Here is a 14,242-nt window from a genome sequence, read left to right on the forward strand (position 1 = left end):
TCAAGAAGTCTGGCTGAGATGAAAGCCAGATGAGAAATGACGAGGACAATAAAAAATAAGTCGAACTTCTTTCATCTTTGTGTGATGACAATTTGAGCAACTAGGAAGGGAGCAAAATAGCAACTGAATCGCTAAATTAGAACTTCAAGCTTTTGATGCTGTTATTGAACATTGACTGACATATGCTGGGGCTCAAACATCTTTAAAAAAAAACCTGAGTTTTTATTCCAAGCATTATTTCACCTGTATACAAATATAGGGTGGCAAGGGGATAACATAAGCTTGCATGTCTCACCAATATTTGACATTTCAGAACATTTCTGCCATAATTAAAATATTGTCTTTTTATGTGTTTATCGATAGTAATAAATGGCTCAGAAAGTGCTTCTTTCAGGTTGTAAGATATTTGAAAGGCTCTGAAGTCAGAGATTGTAATGGCAAAGATTGAACAACTACATTCAGTTTTCAGAACTCCTAGATGTGTTGAAATTCTTTTTCAAATAAAACATTCAACTGTGTTACATTTTGGTAAGCCTAAGCTCTTCAATAATGCATCAAAACAAAAAAAACTGATTTGTCTATTCAAAGGAAGTCAATGGATGACCTTTACATATTCTGTTACAGCATTTAATATTCATAGCCACACCCTGGCTTTGTCTGTTAAATGTATATTTCAATGTGTTCAGTATATACAAGCTGAAAATGTTACCATAAGTTCACAGTTTTCTAAGACCCTGTACTGAAGCACACATAGTTATGAAATATTTAAGCAGATACAGTGAGTGCAAACAATGACAACCTCTGCATCTCTTGATAATGCTGCTACCAAAGTTCAGAAGGCTGACAGCACCAGATATTACCCAGGAATATTTTCTTTTTTGCTGTCTGTATGTTTTAATGCGGTATTTTAATAAAATAAATTTGAACAACAAACTGGTCCTGGCATTCTCTTAATCCGCAGAATGGATTGCAGAAGCCCTCATCAGCCAAATGCATGCTCTCTGCTATGCCAGAGCAATCAATAGGTACTAGTTTAAACAAAGACAGGTAACATAATGAGCTTCATATATTTTATTTCTGAAGATAAAAAAGGGGTTGAAATTAATAAAGAATAGCTACTTAGGTGGGATACTGAAAGGTTCTCAACAGTAAGAAAGAATTAGCACCTTAAAAGTGACTGAGCAAACGTTTTAAAAAAATCAAGGATTTCTTCTTGGCATTTCAAAATTATATACTGACAAGAAAAGAAACAGCTAAATTTAAACAGCACAGAAACAGGCCATTTGACCCAATTGTTCTATACTGGTGTTTATAATCCATACGAGCCATCCCGCACCCTACTCCATTGAACTCCATCAGCAAATCATTTATTTTATGCATCTTGCTTTGCATATCTAGCTGCTCCTTAATCTGTCAGTGTGATCATTTGCTAACTATTCAGGGGGGCAAGACAAATCACACAAAATTCAGGTTCAAAATAACTCAGTACAGGGATAATTATTAACACTGAAACAAGCAAGTCAATTCAATCAAAGCATCAGTTATAATTTTGGACAATTAAAGGCTGCAGTATGCCAATGGAAATTGCCACTTGCCGAAGACTTGAACAAAGTTGTGAGAGAGCCCCAATCGTAACAAGGGCCTCATCACTTGTCTTCAGAGAACATAAAAAGGTGCACCTCCAAAACAACTAAATTGATTAAATGTTCCATTCTGGGATGCATTCATATCTTCTCAGGAACAAAAAACATGTTAAATGTGATAGGCTACCATGTAAAAGGTTTAATAGAGAATTTTCAGTTGTCCATTCCACAGGTAGTTGGTGATTAGTTAAACTAGAACATGGTCTTCCAGTCCTAATCATAAATTGTACAATTAAAATATGTCAGGTACCTTAAGGTCAACATGCCCATAAAAATATAATATAGAATAGAGGCATGAAACAGCCCACTCCTCACTGAACTACTCAAGAAGAATTGACACCTGCCTGGAAACCAGTGCATGGCTTCTGCCATAGAAATAAACAGGCAGATTTAGAGATATTTAGCAAAGGCGAGCCTGCCCGTTTACCTAAACCCATAGATTTGTGCGCGTTACAAAGGTCTTGCGAGTATAAATGATCAATCTAGCTATTGTTGTATGGGATATGGCTTTTATCATTGTCAATCACTTTTTGTGTGCTTAACTATGTGTGTACACACAATGTATTCTTTGAAATTACTAAAAATCCATAAGGACAATTCAACTTTCAAAAAACATCTTCAATAAACTTAAAAACACCTAAATGATCCATAAGATATCTTAGCTATGTATGGTACCCTTAATAGTCAGGAAGCACCGCATTCGTCAACTGATCCACAGGAACTAAAACATCTCAGGCATTTATACTGTCCAAAATCTTGAATATACTATTGATTTATTTGTTCATATAAATTTAGATTACAAAACTTTTGTCTACATCCATTGCTTTCACATATATTACTATGTATTATGCAAGTTGTCTATTTCCCTTCACCAATTTTCCCTTAGATTCCATCTCCTGTTCTTTATAACAGTTTATTTTGTAAAACCCTACAAAGCTGAAGAAATGCATAGTTATTTACAAAAACATTAAAAACCTGAATTTTTTCTACAAGAAGCAGAGTTCATAAAAAATAATTTCTGTTCATTCTTATAGTCTGAGAAAAAAAAGCATACCAATTATTTTCTTCATCCTAATAATATTATGCACATGGAAAGGTTGCACTGGATTCTCTGAACAATTTCAGATTTTGAGAAACATTGAAAACCTCTGATTTTTAATTTGGGGGTTATTATTTTTGAAAAAATTTGCAGGGCTCTATTTACTCAATTCATATTTATAAAGATGGTAAATAAACCTCAATAAAACATAGAAATGTTTGGAAGGATCCTTTTGACAATATATTACAGACACTTCACAACTATGCAAAGATGTTATTGCACTCTCCACCATAAGCCGTTCTACAGAGGGCAGTTCCGAATGTTTCAAGCAATGGCTGAGTCGTACTCCAGAGATTTGAGCATATAATTTGGACAGGCATTTCCGTGCAGTACTGAGGGAATGCTTTACTATCAGAGGTGCCTTTGTCAGGTGAAATGTTAAATTGAGGTCCATCTGCCCTCTCAGGTGGACATTAAAAATCTGATGTGTTAGGAAGATATAATAATTTTCATAATGTTATTTGGAATTTATTGTAGAGTAATAGTAGGGTCTGTGTCTATGTATGTACGTGTATGTGTGTGTGCGCGTGTGTGTGTATACGTGTGTACGTGTGTGTGTGTACGTGCGTGTGTGTGGCTTAACTGAATAGAGACAACTGGTCTGAAGGCTTTGATGCAAGGAGAGAAGCTAGGTTTGAAATGCTAAATAGGTCATCATGGGTGAAGTTTTAGAATGTGAGGTGTAAAGGGAAAATTTGCATTCTTAAATAAACCAGACTAGCTTGAGTTCAAATGAGGGGGTGAAATGTTACACCTAGCCTGGAGAAGTTAAAACACAAAAAGCCTGAATTTTTCCCGCGTCGGGCAGGCTCGGTGGGAGTGGGTGGGCCAATTGAGGCCCACCCAGCTTAAGACGCAAAAGAGCATGCGCGCGAAAGACCGCTTCAATCTCCCTGAGGCATGAAACTGCCTCAGGAAGATTGAAGTGCTTTTGAAATAAATAAATAAATGGATTGAAATTTTACTTAAACATGTCCCCTCATGTGACTGTATCACACGAGATGGGACCTGGTTTTATATTTCAGAAATTTTTAAAATTTAAGTAGTAAAAGCTTTAGGAAACCTCATCCCACTCGTGGATGAGGTTTCCTAAAAAAACGTGAAGGCTGCTTGGCCTTTTCGCCTGCCCGCCAATCTTAAGGTTGGACAGGCACCATAGACAATTACGTTAATTAATTCATTAATGACCTTAATAGGCCTATCAGTTATCAGCGGGCACGCAGCCGACTCCAGCGTGCGCCTGTCAAGCAAAACATCGTGAGACAATGCAATGGCGTCAGTATGCACGCCCGACATCGTCGCGCATCATTTTACGCGCCAGTTTGTCAGGCCCGCCCCCGCACGCCGGCTGAAAAATCCTGGCCAATTCTCAGAGATTACTGGTAAAATTGGTACTATGATAGATTTTTATCATGAGAGAGGTAAAGTCCAAAGATGTAGTGAAACAATGGGAATTTGCATTCAAAGGGGAAAATATGTATAAAGGAGAGAATGCTGTGTGCAAGGGAAGGCATTTTGTAAGATCTAACACAATTGTGAAAAGCCTCAACTTGCTGTCTACAAGGAACTGAAGCTGAGGAAAAACTCACTTTGAATTCAACTGTCCAGGGTGTGCTTTGCCTGGATCTGTTTAAATCTGTTTTACTGTTGCCTTAACAGAGGTGTAACTGGGAGTTAGATTAACTAGGAGTTACCATAGTAGTGATTTGTAGACCTATGAATGTGCTTAAAATTATTTATTTTATTAAAAAATGTTTGATTTAGTTTTGTAAAAACCCTCTAAGACTCGGTGGACTTATTACTGCTGAATTCAAGGCACACATCTTGAAATAAATATACAAATTGCAAATAGTTGTGGCAGCTGTTTTAAGTTTCCCTCTGGGATTTGAGCAGCTTGGCATTTACCATCTGCCTGCCATAACAGATGGCACTAGTGGAAGTGTAGAATTCTCCCAGTGCATTGGCCATAAGTCATAATTATCAAATATCAAAAAAGATATCTGGTGATTTATGTGATCTTGTGCAAATTAATTCAACTTTTTTCTTATATTATCTATTACAAAAGAAAGGAGGGGGAGGCGGTGGCATAGTGCTATTGTCACTGGACCAGTAGATGGTGAAATTTGAATTCAATAAACATCTAGAATTTTAAAAGTCTGATGATGACCATCAAACCATTGTCGATTGTTGAAAAACCCATCTGGTTCACTAATGTCCTTCAGGGAAGGAAATCTACCATTCTTACCTGGTCTGGCCTACATGTGACTCCACAGCAATGTGGTTGACTCTTAAATGCCCGCTGAACAAGGCAATTAGGGATGGGCAATAATTGATAGCCTAGCCAGTGATGCCCACATCCCATGAATGAATAAATAAAAAAAATCTGCATTTAGCATCATATATAATATGCAACAAAAACAATCTGGTTCTAATGGGAGGTCTCAATTTTCACATACACTGGGAGAAGCAGGATAGCTGATGTAATAAAGGCAATGAATTTCTAGAATATATCAGGGGCAGTTTTCTAGAACTGACAAAAGATTAGGCCACACCAAATTTAGTGATGAGCAATAGACAAGAATTAGTTAACAATGTGACGGTAAAGGAATATCTTGCAAATACTCATGTACCAAAACAGCTCTTACCAAAGTCACAAATGACATCCTGTGTAATTCTGACCACGGTAAACTGCTCCTACCTGATCTGTCTGCAGCCTGTGACACCATCCTCTGCAAACGCCTCTCTTCCATCATCCAGCTGACTGAGACTACACTCGTCTGGTTCCACTCTTATCTATACATTTGTAGCCAGAAAATAACCTGCAATGGCTCCTCTTAGTGCACCATTATCTCTGGTGACCCCCAGAGATTTATTCTCGGCCCCTCCTATTTCTTATCTACATGCTACCACTCAGCAACATAGCCTGAAAACACACCAGTTTCCACATATACACTGATGGCATGCAGCTCCACTGCACCACCACCTTTCTCACTCTTCCACTGTCTCCAAATTATCAGGTTTCTTGTCCGGCATCAAGTCCTGGATGAGCAGAAATTTCCTCCAAATAAATATTGAGAAGACTGAAGACATTGTTTTTATCCCTGCCACAAACTCCATTCCCAAGCAATTGACTCCATCGCTTTCCCTGGCAACCATCTGAAGCTGAACCAGACTGTCCAAAGCCTTGGTGTTGTAGGTGACTGAAATAACCCTCCAACTACATGTCCGCGCCGCCATTAAGGCCACCAATTTCCATCTCTATCTATCTGTTCATTTATTCTTTAAAGGTCTTACACTTAAGATTTGAGTACTTCATAACAAACAAAAAACAGCATCTTGTGCATTATTTTTAAGGGGATGGGGAGAAAGAGATGAAGGCATCCAGCCACAGAAACACAGAGAAATAAACAAAAGAGAGCATTTTTTGTTTTTAAAAAAATCAAAAATTTGGCTTTACAGCCAAGTGCTGAAGAATAATGGACTTATTGTGCTTCATTCCAAAGTGCTCTTTTAATAGCATCCTAACTTGGATTTTTAAATTTGGCTGTCTTCACAATGGGTTCAGTTCTGCTTCATTGTCAGCATTAAATGATAATATTCTGCAAGCTCAAACCTAAAAAACCCACAACCAGAAAAGCTGTCATATAATATAAAGTTGGAAATATTATGAATTTATTAAAAGCAACTAGAAAATAAATATTATGTGACACTATTCAGAGGACTGTGGCTATTATTATATTTAAATAATTTTGGAGTTTAAAAAAAGCAATGTAGAAAGAAAGCCTTTCAAATTAGGCATTCAGTTTGTTATAGATAGTTTGTTTGAGAGTCAATAATGTATTTAGGAAACAAGAGCAGCATGTGAAAAATACTAACTCATCATCTTTGTGTACACTGGAATCCTTTAGTATCATAGTTGTCACATTCAATTACCTCGTTTCCTGATCAAAATTCTGCAGAAGCTAGAACCTCTATTTGATTACCAGTACATAAGCAATTAAGGGTAAAATAGCAATGTCAAAAATAAATCCTAAAGTACACAAATCAAAATACAAATCTGCTATACAACCTAATTTACCAAGATATGCCATCAGGAAATAGGATAATTCCCACAGTGTTTGCCAAGGTCTGCAACACCATTATACAAAACAACATTCCATCCAGCTAGATAGCGCAAGTCTATAAATGCTACTGTACACATAAATTCAAAGGTCACAAGCAGAGGTGTTTTATCAATAAATGGGCACTCTGAACATAGCAAAGCATTACAATTAACACTGTATTACAAAATTAACCTTTCTTTATAAGTACGAAGATGAGAGCAAGTTTAAACTTAGTTAGTGGAAACTATTACATGACAGTTCTTAATTTGACTGCGATGAAAAGCATTCGCAAGCATCACATGATCCTAATTTGGCAATGACTGTTTTATGTATTATAATTAGAACAAAAGTTTTGCATCGTCATGGAAGGTTAACACAACAGAGTCATTGTTTCATAAGTATCATGAATCTCATTTTAAGATTTCTTTAAAACAAGATCAAGAAAACATTCCTTAATAAAATGGCCCTTCATAGATTTGGAAGCAGAACAACTTACCTGTAGTAATGTCATCATCTGCTAGGTCAGGCTCTTCTTCCTGAACTTTGGCATCAGCTCCTTGTAAATCTGGACTTGCACCAACAGCTTGTAAGGCTTCTGTTGTCACGCCAGCTAAAAAGCAATCCATCAAAAAATTTACAACCACAGTTTTTGGATTTTAAAAAAAATAAAATTTGAATTAAATTTAATCCTTAGCCTTTAAATCCCCAATGCCACATATAATTCACTAATGAGTACAGCAATCACATATACTTCCTAAAGCACTCGAATGAAGAGCTAGGTCATACTGATTACTTGTAACACTGTTCTGCTGGGCAAAGCAAGCTTCAAGCATGCAACAACTTACTCATGGTGTATTTTTCATGTAACAAAACATGCTAAAACATTTTACAAGAGGAGCAGTGGATGAAACTAAGAAGTGTGAGAGCATCAGAAAAATCTTATAAGCCTTTGAAGATGAGAGAAGAGGTAATAAAGCAGAGAGAGACTGAGGAAGAAAAATCCAAAGTGCTGGGATATGCTTTCTGAAGGCTAAACTCCTCTCTATAATGAAGCAAAATGTGGGGTAGGAAACAGTCACGAGAGTTGGAAGTATAGTGGGTACAGAGATAGGGCAGGGTAAAACCATGGAGTGATTTTGAAGAGTATGTGGTGAGGGAGAGGGAACCACTGGATGTTTGTAGATGGCTGCACAGTGAAGAATACGAATTGCATAAGTCTTGAAGATTTAGAGTTTGCATTATATGCATATTGGTGTACAGTAAATTGAAGACATTGAGGCCATTGAAGAGAACAACAGATAACTTGAGAGAGAGAGAGAGAGAGAGAGAAAGAGAGTGAGTATGTGTGAGTGAGAGAGTGAGTGAGTGGTCAGGTTGCGGGGGGGGAGTGGTTAGTCAGGTCCGGGATGTGGGTTGGGGGAGGGGGTGGCGTTTAGACGAGAGTAACAATTCTAGGCAAGTATCTGGGTAAGTACAGTGTATCTAGGCCAAGACTCCAACATTGAGACCAGTGTAAGAGACATTTGCAGAGGGTCCCAGGAATCACAAACCAGCCCATCAGAAGTTTAAACTTCCAAGGCAATTACAGCGCATGTCTGCACATCAGGGCCTCCTCAGGGTCCCAACACGCACCAGCAGTGTCAAGTTCAGTGCATCACCACTCCCCGATACCGGAAGATTTTGTCCATTCACTTTTGACCTCAACGCAAACTCCATGCTTTGAACATAAATTTGATTCCCTTCCCAGGCCACAAACACACTAATTAACCTCTGTAGCATGACAAATGTCCACCCGTATCTCAACCCATTTGCTGTAATACCTTCATCCATACCATTGTCACCACTACACTCAGCTATTCCATGCTCCCCTCTCAACACCCCATCTTTCACCAGATGTAAACTTCAACTCATGCAAAACTTTTCTGCCAGCATCTTATCCATCAATCTTGGTCAACCTTCATTGCTTTCCTTGCTGACCTGCATTGGCTTGCAGTTTCACAATGCCTTGAATTTAAGGTCTGCATTCAAGCATTTAAATCCCCTCAAAGGTTCATGGTCTGCAGTCGCTCTGTCTCACAAACTATCCACCCACCGGACTCTGGCTCACTTTGGTCCAATAGCAGCCATACCTTCAGATGTCTACTACCTACGTTCTGCAATTCTTTCCATAAAACCCTCCACTTCTCTCTCGTCCTTTAAGACCTCCATAAAATATTCCTCCTAATATTTGCCCCTTTGCCTTACTGATTTTCTTCTTGATTATGCATCTGTGAAGTGCCTTGCAATATCATCCTACATTAAAGGTGTCATATAAAATGCAAGTTGTCATTTGGTGCCAAGCCTTTATCACTCATCTCCCTGATTGATCAGTCATTTGCCTAGTTTTTAATGCTTACACTAAATATGGATATAATTTGAAGAACTTTTATATCACTCAACTTATACCTTATCTCCCCTTTACCACAAACTATTATTTTCTAATAACAGATTTAGTTCCCTTAACCTTTTTTAGGTCATAGGCTTAAAATCCCCTTTGAACAGATAATTCCCTACTTTGGAACCACGTTATAAGCTATCTGGAGAATTTGTTTTAAAAGAACAAACTTCATCAGTCAGCTGAGAATACTTTCATCTCCCTCAGCATTTAATCAATGGTGGTATAAGTGCCATCTTTATAATTTATATATAAGCTTTAAATTTGAAAAGGAGGCCACGTGTTGACCAACATGCTATATTCTGAAGCGAGGCAGCGTTGAACCTAATTTTTACAGCATGTTTCATTGTTATGCTGATTTCTTGAACTGAAATCATATCACATTCTGCACTTGGACTTTTTCAAGCACCCCATCAAATATTATAAGCCCGAAAATTTACTTTTATATCGGTCCCTCAGCAGACATAAATCTATGTATTCATGAATTTGGATTTTCCTGATTTGTTTCCTGTTCCACCAAGTCTAAGATCTTGAGAATTTTTGGCAAGTTCAACTTTCCAAGTGCTATGCAATGTTAATAGATTACTTACAAATGTGTTTTATAATCTGCTAACTGATGACATTAATTTAATAGTAAATAACACATCGCCTCAGCAAATAGGTTTTCAAAATGACATGTTTACTGACTGTTCTTAGATTCCCTCAATTCATATGAGAACACGAATTTGGTACAAAATATCTCCATTATATATGTGGTTCAGTCCTCCGGTAAATTGAGCTTTCTACCATAGATCAGTTCTGCCCTAGATTCTTAGTGCGCTTTGATAGACAGACTGCCTGCCTCACATTAATTCACTTCACACCATTTCAATCGATCAATGGCAGGCTCCCCAGCCACTTTAGACAGTGCCTGTCTGGCTGTCTGCATGCACAGGAGCACACCAACTCAGACAAATCAGTGTTCAGGAGCGTGCACAGATTGAGAGTTCACTGTAGTCAAGGCCTTGAAGGTGGAGCCTGATGGGAATCCAAGCCCTACCATTCAGATTGGCTGATCATGCATGCCACGTGAACCAGTTTCAATTTTTCTCATTTGTGACTACAGCAGATAACTACGTGGCATGCATTTGAGTGATAATGAGAACAGTACATGACTGACTTGTACCTTTTTACCCTTTAAAAACTGTGGTCATCTCTTCTGTTTATAGGCTTTTAATAACATGTGAAACAGGACTGATCTTTTTAAATCATGAAACAACAGAATAAAATAGGGTAATTTTTCATCCGTTCATGTTCTTGTTGAAAACTTCACACTAAAGGATCAAAAATTGGTTTTGTTCCTCAATAGTAATTTGGTATATCTTACTTTTAGCACAGAAAAGCATACCACCATATGCTCTGAATTTGTGTTATTTGGAAAGCAGCAGACATTGTTTCAGATATTACCTGATAAGTATAATATAAGAGGAACAAACAAAAGCTCACATAACTTAGGAACATGGGTTTTACTGGATGAAATAATTCAAGGTTTAACTAGTTCCGCATCCTGGTACTCATATGTTACAATGATTATAGAGTAGTTGAGCAATCAATCTCCATCAATTAGTCTACAATAGACTCAGAAATGACATGACAACTCCAGTACTCAAAATCTTTGGCATCAGAGATCCAAGTCATCTTTATCCTTCTATGTACGTTATACTCACGACATCACATCTCAAATTATACAAGCATTGCATCCCTAAATGTTGGGAAATTAACAGAAGCCCTCCCCATAAAATTTCCTACTCCTGCTGATAAGCCATGTGAAAGCAGAGAAATTCATTAGACCACCTAACCACGTTAGTCGTTCTTCATCCTATCGCAACATGTAATCTATGAATTCAGTAAAATGCTATTTAATCTACAGTAATGGCCAAAAACCTACATGAAACACGAGTGTCAATGCAATGACTGCCTCAGGAATTCCATTCTAGACAATGGGATCTTCTGGAACTCTTGTTAACGTGTCCATTGAATTAAGGTTCTTGGAATATCAATTATGTTACTTGTCCTATACTCCATTGATCATTAATGCTAAGTTTGAGAGTTAACCATCTTAGTTACATCACTTCAATTGCGCTCCATTGCTACCTAAATAAACTTAAAGCAGATTACACAATAACTTATTTGCAATGATTACATTTTTCAGTTATGCTTTTTAGAATCTTGTTCTAAAGATGAAAAGCCAGTCAAAAAAGTACTAGGTTTCTATAAATTGCTGTTGGAATGCATTCAGGTTTCAGAAGAATTTGTCACATGACAATTTAACGTTAGCAGTCACAATTGTTTTTCTATAATGGAAACAAAAACATTTGTGTGTTGTTAACAACCAGATCTCTACATGACTATCCAATAAATAGGGCTTGATTTCTCTTCATGGAAAATTATAGCCTGATTTATAAAATAATGCAAAATTGATCACTTTTACTTGAGCTGACATGGCTAATACAAAGAGCTCCTTCTATTGCAACTAGTGCAAGATTACTCTGATCTATGTAAACCTGTAGGTCATTTTTTACTTTACAAAAAAGGTGAACAAATCACTTCTCAAAACAATTAATACATTAACTTTGCTTTAATACTGGATAGAAATGTCAATCATTTCTATCAGATGACAATTAAAACATTGAAGATTATATAATCCTGAGCCAGATCTTTTCTTTTTCAAAGTTCAGGCCAATTCCTGAGATTTTATCACAGAATTTGAACAAAGTTTAAAAGAATACAAAATAAAATAACTGTAGCATCAGAAAAAGAAAAAGCATAAAACTTTAATCATTGTACTTCCGACATTTTATAAGGGTGTCTTCAAATGCACCTGGTAACCCTTTTAAATCTCTAAAGCCTTCAGAAGCGGCTCTGTTCTCTGTAAATATCATGAAGTAGCTGGCATTTTCAGCAAGTCCAACCATTCTCTCAAACACTAATTCTCTTCAATCAATATTGATTTAAAAAATTTCAACAGCTCTAAAGAAACAGATTCCCAAGGAAAACACAGCAGCTGACTTTGTATTGATCAGTTTGGCGCTCCACGACACTATTATACTCGTGCTTTTCTATGGAAACCTGGGACGTGATGCAAAAATCAAGCACAGGCATAGCTCTGAAGTAATGATACTGGGAATGCTATTTTCTGTTTCATTATAGCAAGAATTCCTTCTACTCATATTCAGGAATAGATTTTGTGTTTGTGTTTTTGCATCAATACTCTAGATAGGACAACTAAACAATTTTTCTATGAAAGGTAAAACTTCCTGTAAATAATGTTACCTTTGAATTTGGCTTTTTTTTGAAGCCATTTAATAGAATTTGTTATTACTAAAATATAATATTTCTGCTTGGCAAAATGAAGGATCTTGGAGTGGCTGTCAGGTGGGGCACCTATACTAAATAGCAAACAGAAAACAGATTTACAAAAGAGGGAATACCAACCATTCCTGACAAATGCTAAATGCTGCAAAATTCTCCAAACACAACACAGTCAATGCTTGGTTCAGCAAGGATATCAAACAACATCAATAGTAACAAAGCCAGTTTCTAACAAGTCACCATCAGATTGAAGAAGAACAGGTGTGGAGCACCTGCTTTATATTTGTTGTAGGAGTACAACATTCCACAGCGCCCTGCTTTATTAATATTGCTAGATTTTTAAAAAATAAAACCTTAAAACAATTTCCCAATGTTAAACTCTGAAGTTTAAAAAGTCTATAATAGCATTTCCACAGGCCTACACCACAGGACAGTGACATTTTCTTCTTTCTTGGGATGTGAGCATCACTGGCAAGGTCAGCATTTGTTGTCCATCTGATGTAGATATACCCACAGTGCTGCTAAGAAGGGAGTTCCAGGGTGTTGACTCAACAACAGTGAAGAAACGGTGATATAGATGCATGTCAAGATGATGTGCGGCTTGGAGGGGAACTTGCAGATGATGATGTTCCCACACATCTGCTGCTCTTGTTCTTCTAGGTGGCAGAAGTTGCAGGTTTAGAAGGTCCTGCTGAAGGAGGCTTGACAATTTGCTGCAGCGCTTCTTGTATATGGTACACACTACTGCCACTGTGCATCATTGGTGACGAGAGTGAATGGGTGGTTGGGGTGCCAATCAAGTGCCCTGGATGGTGCTGAGCTTCGTGAGTGTTGTTGGGGCTACATTTATCCAGGCAAGTGGAGAATGTAATCTCTGCTCTAACAACACTCAAGAAGCTCAACACCATTCAGGACAAAGCAGGCCGTTTGATCAACACTACTTTAAACATTCATTATTCCAAGACAAGAGGACAGTGAACCATCTACAAGATACCTGTATTAACTCACTAAGTCCCTTTCAATAACACCTTCCAAACATGTGATCTCTATCACTTAGAAGAACAAGGGCAGCAGGCACATGGGAACACTACCGCCTGCAAGTGCTCCTCCAAACCACTTCCCAGGTTGACTTGGATCCATATTGTCATTCCTTCACTGTTGCTAGGCCAAAATCCTGAAACTCCCTGGCAAAAGGCACTGTGGGTGTACCTACATCAGATGGAGTTCCACAGTTCCAAAATGCAGCTCACCACTACCTTCTCAAGGGCAATTAGGATGGTCAACAAATGCTGATCTTGTCAGTGATGCTCAGATCTCATGAGTGAATAAATTTTAAAAAACAGCCTTCTAAAAATCTCTTTTTCAAACAAGTTTTTTGCTCACCTTTACTATCTCTTCCATTAAGATTTGACATTTGGTTCCTTTTAATTTTGCTGTCTGTACAGCAGCTTTCTCTCAATGAACACTTTATTGAAAAGCAAGCTGTTATATGTTTCTAGCATGTTTTACTTTTTGTGAAAAGGAACAACTGTGCGACACATGCTGTATTTAATTTGATGCTGAAAGTTTGCAGATTTTTCCATGAAACAACAACGTCACTTCAATACCAAAA

At 37.5% G+C, this 14,242-nt stretch overlaps 1 protein-coding gene across 2 annotated transcripts in view; it reads right to left on the bottom strand.

Moving 5' to 3' along the window:
• The window catches only part of wdr7 (WD repeat domain 7), a 748,403-nt gene that overhangs the window by 423,945 nt on the left and 310,216 nt on the right, over positions 1-14,242 (bottom strand). For both annotated transcript variants that reach the window (XM_078552151.1, XM_078552141.1), the window contains one exon: positions 7,342-7,455. In XM_078552151.1, the coding sequence (XP_078408277.1) occupies positions 7,342-7,455 (114 nt within the window). The remainder of the gene's footprint in view (positions 1-7,341; positions 7,456-14,242) is intronic.

The sequence above is a fragment of the Cetorhinus maximus genome, chromosome 1 (genome assembly GCF_964194155.1).
Source record: "Cetorhinus maximus chromosome 1, sCetMax3.hap1.1, whole genome shotgun sequence".
In the NCBI taxonomy this organism is placed as follows: domain Eukaryota; kingdom Metazoa; phylum Chordata; class Chondrichthyes; order Lamniformes; family Cetorhinidae; genus Cetorhinus; species Cetorhinus maximus.